Source organism: Brienomyrus brachyistius, unplaced genomic scaffold, assembly GCF_023856365.1.
Source record: "Brienomyrus brachyistius isolate T26 unplaced genomic scaffold, BBRACH_0.4 scaffold49, whole genome shotgun sequence".
Classification (NCBI taxonomy): Eukaryota; Metazoa; Chordata; class Actinopteri; order Osteoglossiformes; family Mormyridae; genus Brienomyrus; species Brienomyrus brachyistius.
This window is the reverse complement of record NW_026042324.1, coordinates 720,530-738,173: the sequence shown is the minus strand read 5'-3', so window position 1 is coordinate 738,173 and position 17,644 is coordinate 720,530. Positions and strand designations below refer to the sequence as shown.

The window sequence follows — 17,644 nt, the reverse complement described above, 5'->3', positions numbered from 1 at the left end:
TACATAATGCATATAATTAAGCATTCACCCAAAATGTGTATTTAAGCATAAAACTTACTATTGAACTTCTTGTTTTACTGTCAAAGAAGGAATCTCTGTCTGACAAATCAAACCTGTCAAAACATCCAAGTGCAGGATTAAATCTTGCTACAGAATTCATACTTATACAAATGGTTTTATATCACAGAAGACACAACGTAACTCAAGACCACAATAGTCTTCAAACAGAGCAAAGCCCACCTGTCAAACATATATGGCCAGAGGTTCACAGTGGCCATCCCATTAAATGCTGCCCAACTGTGTTTTACCTGCGCCTCTGGCTCCATGGGCTAAGTGTGCAGCCTAGAGGCTGATCTTTCCGTCATAAATTGAAGGCCTGAGGGTCTGAGGCCCATTTCATCTTTTGTTAATTATTTTGGCTTTATTATCTCCCCTAGTTCCTGATATGGGTAATTTACGTCTTTGATTTTATATCCTTGTTTATGGTGACCGTACCTGTGCCTTGTTTAATTATCGTCCGTTTTACTTGTGTTCCTAGCCTCTCCCTGTAATTATAGCCCTGATTAACAAACAATCTTTCCAAGTCTGTTAATGGAAAAACACCTCACCTGTTCCTTGGTATTGGACTGACTGATTTTTGCACATTGACTTTGAAAACTAAATGGCAAAGTGGAGATTGTATTTTCATTTCATCATTTTCATTTAATTTGTTGTAGAAAATACTTCCTATACAAAGGGTCTTTGAGTTTGATTGATAAGAGATAAGGCTGCGCAGGCCGTCAGAATGTTGAATCCTACTGGAGGGAGTGTACGGAGTAGGTGGTACTCACAGATGCTGCTTTTCTCGTGAGAATGGGTAGGAAAGGTGCTTGACGTTGTGTATTCTGTTCTCTTCCACTTTTGGGTGCAGGGGTTCTGTCACCTTGGAGATGAATGCGTTAATTTTCTCAACCAGGCTGCTACCGTGCTTGACCTCATACACCTGAGATGAAATGAAAGCCCTGTTAACACGGTGGAACGTAGCATTACCAACGACTAGGAAAAAAAGAAATTGAATCATCTTTCCAAACCAACTTTTTTGGTGGGCATCTTGAGTTTCATGAACTCCGCTTCTCGGCATAGGACATGCCAGGGAGCGTGTATCTTCACAAAGCCCATCCCAGGAGTTTTTGACTGAAACACACACAAACAAAACAACCTGCCTTAGGATACAAAGCAAGTATCACTGTAGTGTGAATGTAATCTGTGCATGCTTGTACATTACAAATGAATTTGTAGATTTTGAAGTTAAAAGTGCATTCATGAAAACTCTTGGATGCAAGGCAATTTAACAGAAGCCCCATGCATTACTCGCGAGACTATTTTTAATTCTTTGCCAAACATTATGATAAAATGATCTTGGTGTTTCAAAATAATAGGCTTACGTGGCATACAGACACTAGGGCTGCTGGCTCCTGCTCCGGCAGATCTACAGCCCTGCAGAGCTCAGGGTGCAGCCCTAATTTAACACTCTGCAGGGTACTAGATCTGCAGGTGCTGGAACCAGCCGCGCTGGCGTAAACTACAGTACTTTTAAAGAGAATAATTTTCATACCTCTTTAAAAAGCCATCACAAGCTTTTATCCACAAATAGGGGAACACAAACTTTACACACAGAATGTCATATATGAAGGAGTCAGTGAGATACACCTACGGTACACTTCTTCTGGACCCTGTGTTAAATATTCCAAACCATTTGTAAACTATTGAATGACCAATATAATAACTACAATAATCTTGGGAAAAAAAAAAAAAAAAAAAAAAAAAATCAGAAAACATCATCCAGAAAGAGACATCTTAAAATCAATTTTTATAGTCCTATTCTGAAACACATAATGTTATAATAATCCCTTTATTACTTATCTCCTCCCAGCAAACAACCTGCTACCCCACTATTGTGGCCATTTCCCCACGGATAAATAAAAAAATAAATAATTCATTAATTAGTAATTAAATCAACCTTTTCACAATCTTAAACATTTTTTATGATACATCTTGCGTAGTGTTACGGCCGGTTTGCATTCAACGCTCACCTGCATCATGGTCACAACCTTGTTTCTGAGTTGATTTCACATGTTATCTATGCAGCTATACCAATTATCTTTTCTGAAGTGGTAGTAAGATCCATCAAAGCTCAAATGAAGTAAGTACAACAAGTATAACAGAGTTACCCTGTTCACAAGGTTAAGCCTCATCCTTGTATTTGTAGTCACCAGGTGTCATTGCTTCAGTTTTGGGGCAATATGTCTCAGATTTTGTACATGTGCAGATCTTTACCTGTACAATGTGCTTCCAACGTTTGGAAAAGATCAGACGGATCATTTACAAGCTGCCAAAATCAAGTGTCCGAGCTGGTCTTCTCTTCGCTAACCACTGTGTGGCACCGTTTCAGTTTTGGTGCAACATGTTTCAAAATTTGATGATCCCTGATCGTCACCCTCACAACATGCCCGCAAAGGCTGAAAAAGATCTGTCAAATACTTTGAGTTAACAGTAAGGGATACTTTTGGAGCAATCAGTCTCAAAATTTTATCATTTCCAGTTTATAAACTCTACAATGTATCTGCACAGTTCAAAAAAGATCTGTAAAATACTTCACAGTTACTGCGTTCACAAAGCGAAATGTCTTCTACATCTGCTTGTATTATTTAATTGTAATTTATTGTAATTTCCATGTTGGTCCCATTTCTGCATCTCAGTATCATCTCTGAATAACCTGGAATTTAAAATTTCAGCACATAATGTATAACGGCTAGTATTCTGGTTGCATTCTGCTTTGTAATTAATGTAGAACTGATTCATGGCACCATGGATCCACTGCCAAGAAGGCTGCAGGAAGTGAAAGGGTTAAACTCAGAAATAGCCAGCACTTACAATGTAAACATCTCTGCATATATCCTTAGGAAGTCAAGCTGATTATGGGATGTTTTGGTCCAAGAGAAAAATCCATCTGAAAGTGCCCGAGCTTATAAAACATGAATTAATGGCCCTTCTTTGCAAACATGCCATCAAACATGCCATAAGGTCACCAAATGTAAACCTGGTCACTTCCTTATCTTGGTACTTGTTCAATTACATCTTAGATCCACATCAGAAGCCCCACAAGGGTAAACAAGGTTTGTTAGCCAGAAAAAACATTCATAAGCATTATTTTTGGAAAGAAAGAAAAAATATTAATGCAAGCAACTGCAATCAATCAACTGACAACCGAATGTAAACAAGCATCACTGTGCAAAACAATCCATTTTGCTCCCGTCACAACCAAAACAAAGCAGTTCATACAGACCACTTGCTGGTGACTGAAAGGGACATGAGAAATCGTGTCCGAGAAAAATTCAGGAATGCATGACACAGAGTTTGTTTCTAGAAAGAATTATAGCAAATCATGCTTATGCCAGACATTAACAAGTGGAAAAATCCAAAATTATAAAAATAGCAATAATTCTCAAACATAAGAACAAGAGTAGGAACAAAACATTCGCTGCACATATTTAGCCTATTTAGAGTTCTTAGGAATGCTTCGGTTTACACCTATTGCCAGACTTACTCCATCTCTATCGGTTTAAAGTTAATTTTATCAGCACAATCTACAAAACTCCTGGAAGAACCAGCCACTGTAGTCAGAGGTCCATCGAAGGATGGTGATCCCCATCCATCCATCCATTTTCCAAACCGCTTATCCTACTGGGTCGCGGGGGATCCGGAGCCTATCCCGGAAGCAATGGTCACGAGGCAGGGAACAACCCAGGAAGGGGGGCCAGCCCATCGCAGGGCACACTCACACAACATTCACGCACGCATGCACACCTACGGGCAATTTAGCAAGTCCAATCAGCCGCAGCATGTTTTTGGACTGTGGGGGGAAACCGGAGTAAGTGATCCCCAATCAAGTAGATATGCTGACCAGTGTTAGAATTAATCCTTGTGATAACCAACAAAACACACAAAATTGTCAATAGGAAGTGTCTAATAACTCCAGTGCAGTGGACCCCAGCTACTTTAACAAGAAGTAGAAATTGCAGGTCCCCCTCAGTACATTACATGGCAAATCAGACCAACGACAATCAGAAGGTGAAACGCGGAGTGAGGATCATGGCGAGGTGTTATGACTGACAGCTCCCTGAAATTACCGCCACTCTGTGGGCATGAGATTCTCATCGCGGTCCAGAGCTTCTCACACAGATGGCACACGGGCTCACTGCTGTGCAAAAAAACAACCATGAAAAACAGGGATCGGTAAAAGCATGACGGTACACCGTAGTACGGATTCATGACAACGAGCCTGCAGCCCCGAGCTGCGTAGTATGGAGTAACAAAAATTATATCCGCATCGGCGCGTGACTCAGTTTGATACACGCATAAACTACGAGGCAAGAGCCAAATTTCCTCCATACTCCATATGTTCACAGAAATGGGCTCTTCCAACAAACAAGGTTTAGCGCACAGTTAAAGCATCCAAGAAGAATGACGTTGAAACACTGATAGGGTGTCTTTCGCAAAAATGAGCACACACGATATTCTAGCTGTTCACACAAACATATCCAAAAACAAACGTGTCAGTCACAATGCTAGGACAAGCAGTGATACTACTGGCATGAGGTATGACGACCAAACAAAGGGTGCTCAGAGAGACTGCCATCTGTCATTAGCTAAGCTACAGATAAAATGCTGGCTCATTTTAAAGAGAGGCAAACAGGATTCATATTCAGCTATTTCTATTATCAAAATCACAGAATCACCCAACTTTTGGTCAGTCATGCTATTCGCCGTCTTGCTGGGGGATTTAAAAAAATCTAATTTTATTCTGATTTTGGAATAATGACGTCACTGCAGTTATCCTAAAATTGTCAAAACAAAAAAAAAAAAAAAAAGCAAGCAAATGGACCCAAATGATGAACCTCCCCAAGATAAAAGACCACTAATCTTTTCGATTATGACAGACTTGAGTGAGATAAAATCAAGCATGTCTTATTCATACCGTAATAAAATCATATTTACTGTCAGATTAAAATTTATCATATAAAATAAGATCATTTGCAGAAATATAATACAATCCTTGCACAACAATTTTTTGATGCAGCAGGGAGACACATTAGCACAGTCAAAGCTTAAATATCTAAACAGTTTACAGCGTTTACAAAATTGCGTTCAAACAGCTGCATATTTGCTAAAGGAATTCATACTGTCCGAACAAACAAATCAGTTTTTGGTGGGATTCCTTCTGTATCACTCCACCATTTACAACCTCCAATTAGCATAACAGCGCAATCAACATTCAGCTCAAAGACGAAGCTAAAAAGGCTAACGGTTGCCTGTGAATCAGTTTTCAAGAGTGTGTTCAGGGCTGGTGACTGAACATCGTCCTCTATTCTGCCGTCCCCAACAACCCCTCCCTCCAGCTCCTCCACCACCCAGTAACTCCCAGGCCACATGTTCCAGATCTGGGACAGAATTCCAAAACCTCCCCCACGCCTCCAGAGAGAAGCAGACTGCCAATTTTGTCCGCATGTACACCCGCCACAACTCCTGCAGAACCATGTGTGGGAAAGACCCCTCCTGGTAGGTATACTCTTACTGCAGCCGGCATTTGGAGCAACCGACGGGCTCTGATTTCATACCGCTGCCGCCTGCAGCTCAAGCACATTCTGCACAGCATCTCAGGCACACATGACTGCAAAGATTTGGATATGACACATATATATGAAGAATGTTATCTGAGTATTTAGTAAATTCAAAATACCATGTCATTCTGCTAAAGTGTCCAGTGCGCATTTAGGTAATAAATATCCCCAAACCATGCATTTGTAAATATGAAAATGTACTTTAAAGACAACAAATTCCGTAGTTTTTTTATATACATATACACACAGCCGCAGAAAAAAAAAAATTGAGACCATTCTATATGTTTAAACAAACCTGCATTTTTAAATGCTGGTTTAATCGTGGAAACGCTGAGCAGCAGGTTGCTTCCAGGCTCAAAATTTCTAAGACAGCAGCACACAAGAGCAAAACAGCAGGAAACACTGGGAACGACCAGAAACCAGCCAGATGTAGGACAGAAGTGACACACCAGAGATGGCTTAACTTATCCGACAGTTTCTCATGAATCGTAGGATGACAACGAGTGACCTTCAAAAGGAATGGGAAACATTGAGTGCAGGTGTGATGTGAACTGCTAAGGAGTGTTTGTGTCAGGGTCCTAGTAGCAGGACTGAAGTCCCAAAAAACAAGGACAAAGCCCTTCATTAATGAGAAATAGGAAAGAACCAGACTGCAGTTTGCAAAAACAAAAAAAAAAATGTAATATTCACAGACGCACACCCAGAAATTGTGAAATGAGTGCAACAAAAAAATTGTCTTTTGGTCTCCTAATTTTTCCTGATGCGGTATACTGTATGTATATATGTATGTGTGTCTGTGTATACACACACAGAGACACACACACACACACACACAGGAGACAAGGGTTAAATCTTATAAAAATGATCCTTTCAAGTGAAGTGGACCATAACAAACCAACCTCAGCTCAGAGCTGCATTTGAGGCCCTGTCTACAGCTCAATGAAGCTGACGGGCTGATGATTGGACCCTGTTTCTCACACATTTGCTTTCTGTGCACCTCATCCACCTTCACTGTGGTTGTTTTAAAACAAACCTTTCATCCAGTAGCTCGTAAAGAACCAAAGCAGATGTACCTGCTTTTCATTCCCACGTAGTGGCTGCTTCTAGTGTTACTCACATTTTCGTCTTTCTCGAGTTCCAGGCCCGTCTCCATGAGATTGCCCTCAAACTCCTCCCGGCAGACACGCTTGTCGTCCTCATGGGACTGCAGATCGGGCTCCTGCGTGGCCGCCTCAGGGTCCTGCGGTGGCGGTGGGCCCCGGCCCCGCCGCAGGCTGCGGGTGAGGGCGTTATCTTTCAGGCGGGATGAGTGCCGGCGAGAGCTGCCGGGTTTCTTGATTTGGTAGGTGAGGATGTAGTCCACCCGCCTCTCACCATCTTGGAAGTAGAGACCTTGCCGGCACTGCGTGTTTTCCTCCGGGATCCGGGCATTCAGCAGCTGGACAGAGAGAGCACACAGAGGCATTACAGAAGCCTGCAGTACATACATGCACATTTGTGCATACGCACATGCGGGGGGACACTAACAATGCAGATGTGAAAGGCACGTGTGCAACAGATCAGGTTATTTTCCACTATAGTGACCTAGGATGCTCTAAAGTCTACACATGTTTCTAGGAAGAAGCAACCCTGTCTATATGTTGCATTCATATCTGCGATGATCAAACTAGTTGTCATCTTGAGTACCAGAGATGAGTATCTGAAAAGTACCATAAACCGGTATGCTTCTGATTTTATGTTCTGTTTTATGGTATTTAGCTGGAATTAAATTAGTGTGGGAAAAGGGGGACAAGAAGGATGAGCTTGTCAAATCAACAGCAGGACACAAAGCCACTTCAGTTCTGCAAAGCAGTTCATAAGCAGTTCAGAGCATAAAAAGGTATTTAATTGCCCATTTAAATTGAATCAGATGATATGATATAACTACACAAAAGATTAACTGAAAATATTAATAAGTTTAGTATCAACAATTCCAAAGTTACAATATTTAACATCGCAGTCATCGTGATGTTTTAGCGGGCTCTTAATCCTCTCTATAACGTTTTGAATGATCTAGCTGAGGTCAGGTGCACAGATTTAACAGCAGTCATTTGATATCTACACTCAAATCCAACATCTCAGTAATAAAACTTCATTCATACATGTCTTCGGCTGCAAACACTGTAATCAAATTTAGCATGACAATACATTTAATTTATGAATTTGGACACAATTTCATCAAGAAATGAGTGGGAATTGCAGCTTTTGCCACCAAATCTAACCAAATTTCTCAAATCTGTTGATGGTGCCGTATCTGGGTGCTGGGTAATAAGGCTTCATCGACAAAGTAATCAATGTTCACAGTTTCACAGCAGTGGTCTTGCACAAGCAGGCTGATGTAAAAGGATGTTAAGCACAAATATTAAATGTCCACATCAAAAACACAGGTTCTATAGTGGTTTTTGGTTTATACTCATCTGGGGGTCTGATGTAAAATGATGACCAGAACCTCATAAAGCCACCGGAAGGAACCCGAGACGTGACTGGGTTGTGCTGGAGCTCATATTACACATTACTGCCCTTCAAGACTTCTACTGGTATAGTATGTAACATACAACTAGTCACCCAAGAATGCAGTAGTGATATATTACTATGTTTTTTAAATTATTTTAATCATTATCGAAATTAATGTGTAATATTTAGAAGAGGATTGAGGACTAATAGTAAATAATAAATAAGACAGACCATTCGATGGAAGTTGCTTCTATGCTATGAAGATGAAGTTGACTTGGGGCATGCACATTAGGCATTCTGGAGGATTTCCATCTGTCTGGTTTTTCAGACTTTCCAATGGCATGTTCATTGGTGTGACCATTCAGCCCATCCATTATGGTCATCATCTGCCTTATTTACTACTTACATGAAGTAGTAATATCAATATTTACCTTTAACTGCTCCAAGTATTGTGGTCTTCTCCAATGTAGTGGGTCTTCTCTTAAAAAGCCCACAATAAATAGCTTTAGTTTGGCCATCCGTGCTTCAAATCAAAGTTCAGTCTTGATTTAATCCAGAATTCACTTCATTTTCTTTACAGTCCATGATATTCTTAAAAGTCCTCACCAGCACCAATTATTAAAAGCATCAATGCTTTTCCGGTCCTGAACATCACGCATTTATCAGAGGATTATAAGGAATCCATGAAATAACTTGTCCCAGTTATTCATGGAACCAGAGTTTCAAGACAAAACAGCATGAAGACAAAATTGGACATAATCTACTAGAGCAGGAGTACTTGGTACTAGCCATCGAGTATTCCAGTGATATAGGTTTTAGTGTTAAAGACCAAGGGAAGAAACTCCGTTTCCAAATTAGGTCTTCTATTCAACAACGAAGAGACAATCAACAACTCATCCAAGCCAAAGTAATTCAGTAGCCTTTCATGGTTAGCTAATGTACAAGGAGCTGCTGCAAACTAGGTTAAGGTCACTTGACTTGAAGGTGAAAAATGTGTGGCAACAAATAGCAACAAAACATGGAATTTCCTAATTTTAAAGATTAAACCCAGAAAACACAGACAGACAGACAAGTAGTAAGTTGCTGTGGGCATGTGTCAACGTCAGCTTTCTATCATCTGCTAACTCATTCACCTGTAGCACTTACTTTGAACTTGCCATGGAATACCACATCTCTGAGGAAGTGTGTCTGCCTTGTGGGGCCTGGCAGTGCAGCGCCTGCGAGTTCAGGTGCATTCTCAGCCATCTTCCCATCCCTGTGGGCTACTGCAATGAAGCAGGACTCGCTCCCTGGTCTGCAAGCCCGAATGCGCCTGCTGCCCTGAATCTGCCTGCTCAACCGGCCTGTTACTTGAGAGGAGTTAAGAAAGCCAAGAGCTAATATTAGAAGACACTTGGATTTTAACTCTTTATATGTCCTCACATTAGTTGGAACATTTAGTTTTTTTTTGCCAAAGTTGGCTAAATTTTATAAATATTACACTCTGCGGCAAAAAAAAACAAATCAAGCCAAAAATTGACATTTATTTTATGATTTTTCACAACATATCAATGATCAGGCAAATAATCAGATAGATTACTTCGTTTTTTCATCTCTCTCTCTCTATAGGGTAAAACATGAGGACTTGATCTCAAGCCACTTTTCGATGGTCTTTGCAATGTGGAGCATTGTTCTTCCAATTGGGAATGAGCCTTTCTGCAATATTCTCCTGCACTCCGCAGCATTAATTGACTTCACAGTGAAGCAGCTTCTGGGTACCAGCAGGTGAATAGGCTCCTCACACCATGACATCTTCACCTCAAAGCTTAACTGCAGTTCAGCCGCATTCAACTCAAACCATAATTCATCAACACACACACAACTGTACTAAAACCACACCCTGTCAAAAACTGCATTCAATCCTAAATGGGGACCCCCTGCCCACACCCCCAGCAAAATGTACTGATCAGCCATGCCTCTGTTAGAGCACTTGCCCCTGAAAAGTCTGTAAAGTAAAATGAGTAATGTCATACGCTTTATTTTCCTAAATTGTTTCAGAATGAATGCACAATGCAAATGATATGAAAACAAAATCAGAATTTCAGGTACTGTTATTGTCTCAACGTTGAATTATAGTTAAATGCATTGAATTATGGTCAATGTTAAATTATTACTGTTGAAACTGAATTGATTTTTGGTCAGATTTTCAATATTGAAAAATTGATTGTGGCAAAACCTTGTTGATATAAAGTGAAAGATTGAAGATCAACGTTGTTTCAATGTTTTTGTCTGATATAGGATCAATGTCATTTCAACACAAGTCTGTTATCTGGGTTGTTACTGTACGTGTCTACAAAGTAAACTGCATGTACTGTAGCTGTCAAGGCGAACCAGAAAGGAAGACTGTCAGAATTCCCGAGACAGAACACCTGCTCTGGCCGTCTAAACCATATTCCTCCCACACCCTTCAACCTCAACAATTTCTAGATTCACCACAGGGATCAACTGGACATGTGATAGCCAGTAAATATACATTTACACAAATGCTTGCCGTGATGTACAACTCTGAACCATTCCACTTACATGCCAATTTTGCTACATATTGGCATGATCGACAGTCCACAACGCAGGTATTGAGACACAGGGAGCCTTTATTACAACGTAAATTTACTGGCAGGTAAATAGGACTATACTAGAAGTGCGTGAATTTGGACCGACAGGCAGGGGTTTATATATGCAAGTAATGAGGTTTAAACAAGGACCAGTTGTGCATCCTTAATCAACCAAGCACTAATGAGGTAAACACCAATTAACCTGGGTATAGGCAGGTAAAGCAGGGCCATGTGCCACAAAGCTCATTCAACATCAATTCTAGCTTGACTAAACCAAACAATTGCGATTAAAAGCATCACAGTGCTGAATACCGGCAGTCTATATCACAGACATCCCACCTTAGGGATATTGATTTCAGGGAGACATATGAGGGACTTCCGGGAGGGTGGGGGACTGATATTTCCTGACTGATATTATGGTACGGTAATATTATACATACATACCGATATATACACACACACACACACACACACACACACATCTTTTTTTCCCCATAGTAATTGTATAAAATAAAAAATTTACTGACTAGGGTGGGATAGGTCAGAAATTTGCTGACTGGGGCTATAGAGTGATGACAAAATTTTGGGCAAGACAGCAGTAGTAAAACTGGGTAATTTTATCACCTGAATAGTGGAACAACAGATTTCAGGAATATTACGCACCATTTATCTGGGACCGGCTGTCAATTTGTGGGAGACTCCCAGAACTTCAGGAGAAGAGGGATGTCTGATATCAAGCCTGGGTTTCTTACTGAAACCAAGCTTACTGAAACCTTCTTGAGCGCATGCACATAAAAGCGTAAAGTTTGCAATAATTAGCCAATCAAGTAAGGATGGATCACAACAGGGCTAAGTATTTCAATGAAATGGAACAGAGAGAATTATTACGCAAAAATATACAGTAAAGATTAACAGTACAATAATGCAAGAGCAACCAAAGCTAGAAAGGCATGCTGACAGTAAAAATGCATACGTACAGTGTTATTGTTGTTAAGAAAATGTCAATTATTTCCAAAAGTATTTTTTTGTGACTACAAAAACTTAAGTATTTTATTCATAATCCTATTTAATACTGACTAATAAAAAAAACTTGTAACCCTTCAAAACCCATTCACTATTCCGTTATCTATCTCGCACACACACACACACACACAGAGAGTAGAGTACATGAAGTAGTAATATCAAGTAGAGTTTTGTTCACAAGGTGTTTCATCTAAGTCATCCTTGTTTTTGCTGTTACTAGGCACCGGTGCTTATATTTTGGTGCAATTTTAACAGGTCCAGATATTCACCTATATAATACATTTTTGAGGCTTGGAAAAGATTATGGCCAAATGATATTTGAGCTACCATGTTCACAGGAATACGTGTCTGAGTTGGCCTTCACTTTCTAATCACTAACCAATACTATTTCATTTTTGGCACTATTTTCCCAAAATTGGATAAGGTCCAAATCTTCACCTTTACAACGTCTGCAAAGGTTGAAAATGATCTGTCAAATACTTTGAGTTATCATGCTAAGAGGATCAAGTATCTGAAAGTATCCGTTTTATCATCAGTACCACAATCCAACACCCTTTAATTTTGACACAATCTGTTTCCAAATTTGATCAGTTTGTCACCCATACAATATGTCTGTAAAGTTTGAAACAGGTGTGTAAAATGCTTTTCGAGTTACTATATTCACAAGACCACACGTCATCTACAGCTGCACTTTAGGTCCTTAGCTGCAACACAGCACTGCTGCTTCATTTTGGGGCAATTTGTAAAATGACAGTTAACTGTAAGGTCACCCTGTTAATACTGGGTGGTTAGGGAAATTAATATTAATAAGACTTATGAGCAGTGGTGGACTAATGGTTAGGGGAGCACACTTGTAATCTAAAGATTGCAGACCAGCAAAGTACCACTGAGGAACCCTGACAATGGTACCACATCCCAAGCACTGCTCCCTGGGTGCTGAATTAGCTGCTCCCTGCTATGTTACAATTTTACATATGGGTTAAAGGCAGGACAGATATCGTTGTTGTGCACTGGGTGCTGTGGTATGTCAACAATGACAAATAATCACTTCACTTAAAGTGCTACCTAATTGACCAGTGAATGTGAAAACTCATCGATATTCTGATCCCGAGACACATACTTTTTTTTGACTCACCAAATATGGCAACCCTAATCAGTTCTGGTTTCCAGAAATTTTTGATGTTGTACTTTAGTCTGGGTCTTGTGACAGTAACTTATACAGATTATTGCACTGATCTGGGGTTATATTCCTGTAAACCTCGTACTGGACTTGAAGTTTGATGAAGTACTACTTCAGACACACAGAATAGGCAAGTTTCATAATTCCAACCCACAAAAAGATAAACTAGCCTAGCATCTAAATACTGTAAATAATTTAAATGCCGGCATCTGCTGTTATATGATGTACAGTTATGCATTTGATACCGTTTTGGTTCCATTCACAATTCTTTTGTCAATAAACATGACAGAAAACTGGGCCCTGAACCAGTATAGTAGGAATGCATATGGAAAAAACAACAGTTATCACACAACAGTGGATATTGCCTTTACAAGCTTGGGTGTGTTCCCACTGGAGAACATGTGTCTGGCTGCTCTGCACAGCCAGGAGCAAAGTTCATTTCTCTCTGGGAAAATAAGGATGTGGTGAAACCTCCAATTGTCTTCCTTTCAGAGCTTGAGAAATAGCCCACAGTTTCACTATGCAGAGCCATTTGAGTGAGAGATGCCCATATACTGCAAGACGACATGCATGGATAAAAACTGAGTGATGTGCAGTGCAGTCGATTAAGTGTATGTACCTATGTCTGTCGTGTTTTCAAATCCCATATCCAGCAGAGTAGCTGTATCACCAGAAGGCCATTGAGCATGACCCTTAACCCCATTTGCCTCAGGGATGATCGCTGACTGCTCTGTGATCATTACTTTCCAATTTGAAGAAAAATATCTGCTAAAAAAGTAACATTAAAAGATATTATTCGTAGGCTTCGTAGGGCCCCTTTGAACGCGCAAGTCCTACCCTCCATTACAGTCACGCTGCACTTGCCTGGGCACCATGTAACTATTCACACTAACCAGGAAAGTGCTGATCATACAACAAAGCTCTTGTACTTACTCAGACATCAGGAAATAACCAGCTTACAAGAGGCATCATGCTACCAGAGACCACAAGCAGAAGAGGCTGCAGTGAGGACTTGTTCATGAGGTAAGTCCAGGAAATCTCAATGACCCCATTTCCATCTGACTCAAGTATTGAGTCAGTATCGCCAGTTTACAGTAATTAATATGGGCATAAACAAAGAATGTGGACCAAACGGACCCTCATTGTCACTACAGTGTTTGGACCCAAATGAAAGGTGTTCTTGTTGATTAACTCCACGCATCACATGCCTAACATGTGATCCAAAATATCATTTGCAAACACTGAGAAAGTGACTTACGATGGAATCCTGCTGGACATATCCAATGTCCTCGATGCCCTTGATGTTGATTATGTCCACCCCTTTGTCTTTTGCAGGCACATGGCTGTCATTCTCTGTCTTTCTTATCACAGACTGTGAGTCCAACTCTGGTAGGTGATTTCCTGAGCGGTTGTGGACTAAGAACGTTTTACCTGTGGAGTGAGAAAAGCTGGGATCAGCACAGGACAGAAGTCATCCTTTACGGAGTTCCCAAAAAAAGCTAGTGCTTCACCCTAACCCAATGGCACGGCTGCCATTCAGTTTTTTTTTACCATACAAGACTGCCTGGGTCTCAGCTGACATATAAAAAAAAGCCTATTCTGAGAACTTAAGATGATATGTTACAGGCATGTTCCTCATAAAGGTCAAGACCACAAGCACACCTTTTGAAGAGCGTCATCATGTGTTCAGAGTTAAAATTGCAGGTTAACACATCTGCCTAACTCCACTGGCACACGTGCCAAATTCGGCAAAGTTGTCAGCCTGTGTTTCTGTGATTATTCAAAGTATATATTAAAATGACAGATTAATAGTTGATACTTGCTGGGCGATTCAAGGCATAAGTGATACAAGTTACAGTAGCATCACACCAACTTCTCTTCCAAAGATAATATTGTATAAATTTACTTTTAATCCATAGTGATTAGGCTTGTGAATTAAATATACTGTAAAAAGACATTTTTAGTTTACTTGTATCTGGTACTAATTCTGTCCATTTAATGTCTGGGTAAACCAGTGGGTAAAAAAAAAAAAGTTTCCAGTATGAACAATGCACAAGGAAAAAAAATGTCTTGTGGTCTTTTAGTAAACCCAGCCAAACTGTTTGTTGCTTATCACTTATGTTATACCTATAAATATACGAAATCTGATAATATGCCTGTATGTTTCATCTTTAAATAGCGGGAATTGAGCTAATACCATAGATGGACTATGATAGTTTGTTTTTATTTTTCAAAAAAGGCTTGCATAAAATAGTATATCACTCCAAGATTATGGCCATAAATTCCATTGACCAAGAACAAGTGAGCGATTATAGACTACAGGTCAGGCATGGAAACCTCTATATTCATAACAGGCCAGACTGACACACCATAACATCCATAAACTGTACTGATACATTGATTTATAGTGGCAGACCTAGTTATGCAACAAGCCCTTTGCTTGCCTAGTTAATATAGCAACTATAAGGGTCACTCTTTGATTACATGCAGCCTTGCCAAATTATTTGAAATTTTAAGACTAGGTCCAACATCCTGACCAGGATAAGCATTGCGATGATGGATAGATGGAAGAAGATGGTTTGTAAACATCGTTTTAGGCGATTGTTCACAGAATAATTAGAAATAACAGCTTTTAAATGTTTATTTACTGCAAAGAACATGATGAGAGAAAAAAAATTGTCTTTTGACCCAACCACGCTTTGCTTTATTGAAAGATGCTTTCAAACCTCTCAGTATAACATTGTCCAGCTGGTTTCCATCAACTTTATATTTTTGACTCATATTTCCCCTGTTCGGCCTTCTGATATTTACTGATGGGATTCTGTCTAGTTATACGGGAGGCAGTTTAAACAGGCAGGCTTAGAATGAGGCTTCGTGGGAATCAAAGTTTAAAAAAGAAAAAAGAAGCTTCCTTTTCGTCTAATATTAGAATTGGTAGTCAGGGGAATTGGTGAATTTCACCAGTAAAGTAGAAAGTAGGATGTTATTTGATTAAGCAGCTACTCTGGGTCCATTTATAATTTGTTATTGTTATTATTTTTAAACACAAGTATAGTATATATACCATGTCTTATTTTCACTTAGCAAAATGTCATCATATTACACTGGGAAAATTCTAACAGAACCAACATGTTTTAAACATTTAAAAATATTAAATACATCTTATTTGAACTTTGGTCATTTTGAAATTCAAAATTGAAAATTGTTGCTTCAATTGCATATGACCATGATTTTATTACATCAATGGTCACCACCGACAGCTGTTAATTATATTCTTCCTGTATGTGAATAATGGTTCTTATATAATACAAATAAGATAATTACGTATACTTACCAGATGCTTTGTTATCATGATTTTGATCATTCTTCTTCGGACCCGTACCATTGCCATCCATCTCTGCTCGCAAAGCTCTGCGTTAAATTCCACACTAACTTTTTCTTTCCCCAGTCGTTCTTCACTCTGTCAGTTTTGTGCTCTTCTTACTCTTGCACCAGAGACCACAACCTTAAAACTGTCTGGAAGTAATGAACTTTCGCCAGGTTCTTCCCGAGCACCGCCACTCCTATAGGAGCGACAAGTATCGTGAAAAAAAAAATGGGAAAAAAAAAATCTTCAACGCGCAGTTTCTGCTCCGCAGTAAAAATACGGATGTCCTAATCAGTCTCTGTCGCAAGACTGACCACTTTCACGGCAGACCTGCAAGAAAAACAACATCGCCACATCATCGCAACAAGTTCAAGGTAAAATACATGCTTTAATTAAACAGTCCGCCCTACCAATCATTATTAAGGAATCGCCTTTGGTCGAAATTGGGGGATTTCGTTTACAATCAATTAAACGTGTATTCAAAGATCGTGAAAGAAAGGAAAAACTATTATAGCATCCACTAATTGTAGGCTATATTATATTAGATATTATACACTTGTTTTACAAATGAATGTTAAGGCTGTTTGAATTTCTTTTTAATTAGATTTTACTGTCGACGGGTACAGGTTAACCCTAACGTGATTTTCAGCTGCTGAACGCCTCGTTTCATTGAAACTGAGAGCACTGGGAGGTTCACGTTGAGACAATGGAAGCCTCTCTTGCATGACCTTCTCATTGCTCCGCTTACCGGTATCAGAGTGACAGAAACAGGTGAAGTGTACAGCAAAATCCCCAAAGTAAATGTCACAACATGGTCGTCATTCTTTGGATAAGGATAGTAGTATCTTGACAACCTTGAATTGAAATGGGCATCCCCAAGGCTCAGCTAAACCATATATATAAAAAGGGGGGGGGGATTATGAATTGTAGTAAGGATATTGAACTTGAGACATTCGATCAAGTCCAAAGCAATAACCTACTAGAATTAATCGAATGAAGGAAAATTATTCGAAACTCACCTACCGCTTCTAGGCAATGAATCTAATACAACAAGCCTAACTATAATCATGAAAGACACACATTTGTTACCCTCTTCCTATTCATTGGATGCGCACGTAATGCTTGAAATAAATTATCGGCAGGTGCAACAAATCAGATTTCAGTGACTTCGCAGGGAAGGGCGCTATAAATCTGATGCACACAAAGCAACACGCTGAAAAAACAGTACTACTCTGGGGAGAAGGTTGAGGTCCATGTGGACGTTTGTTGCTTAAATGTTTCGGCAGGTCCTGTATAATAAATTATATGATTACAATACAACACGTTGTCC

General features: G+C 39.7%; 1 protein-coding gene across 3 annotated transcripts in view; it reads right to left on the bottom strand.

Moving 5' to 3' along the window:
- Nucleotides 1–16,545, bottom strand: part of LOC125723505 (anoctamin-1-like) — a 41,048-nt gene extending 24,503 nt beyond the window's left edge. For 2 of the 3 annotated variants that reach the window (XM_049000146.1, XM_049000147.1), the window contains exons 1-6: nt 16,282–16,545; nt 14,206–14,378; nt 6,778–7,098; nt 1,075–1,173; nt 831–982; nt 59–113 (exon numbers count right to left, since the gene is read on the bottom strand). In XM_049000146.1, coding sequence (XP_048856103.1) covers nt 59–113; nt 831–982; nt 1,075–1,173; nt 6,778–7,098; nt 14,206–14,378; nt 16,282–16,342 — 861 coding nt within the window. In that variant the 5' untranslated portion in view covers nt 16,343–16,545. Of the gene's footprint in view, nt 1–58; nt 114–830; nt 983–1,074; nt 1,174–6,777; nt 7,099–9,299; nt 9,479–14,205; nt 14,379–16,281 lie in introns of those variants that run through there. The other variant, XM_049000148.1, reaches the window with a different exon arrangement.
- Nucleotides 16,546–17,644: the final 1,099 nt, after the last annotated feature.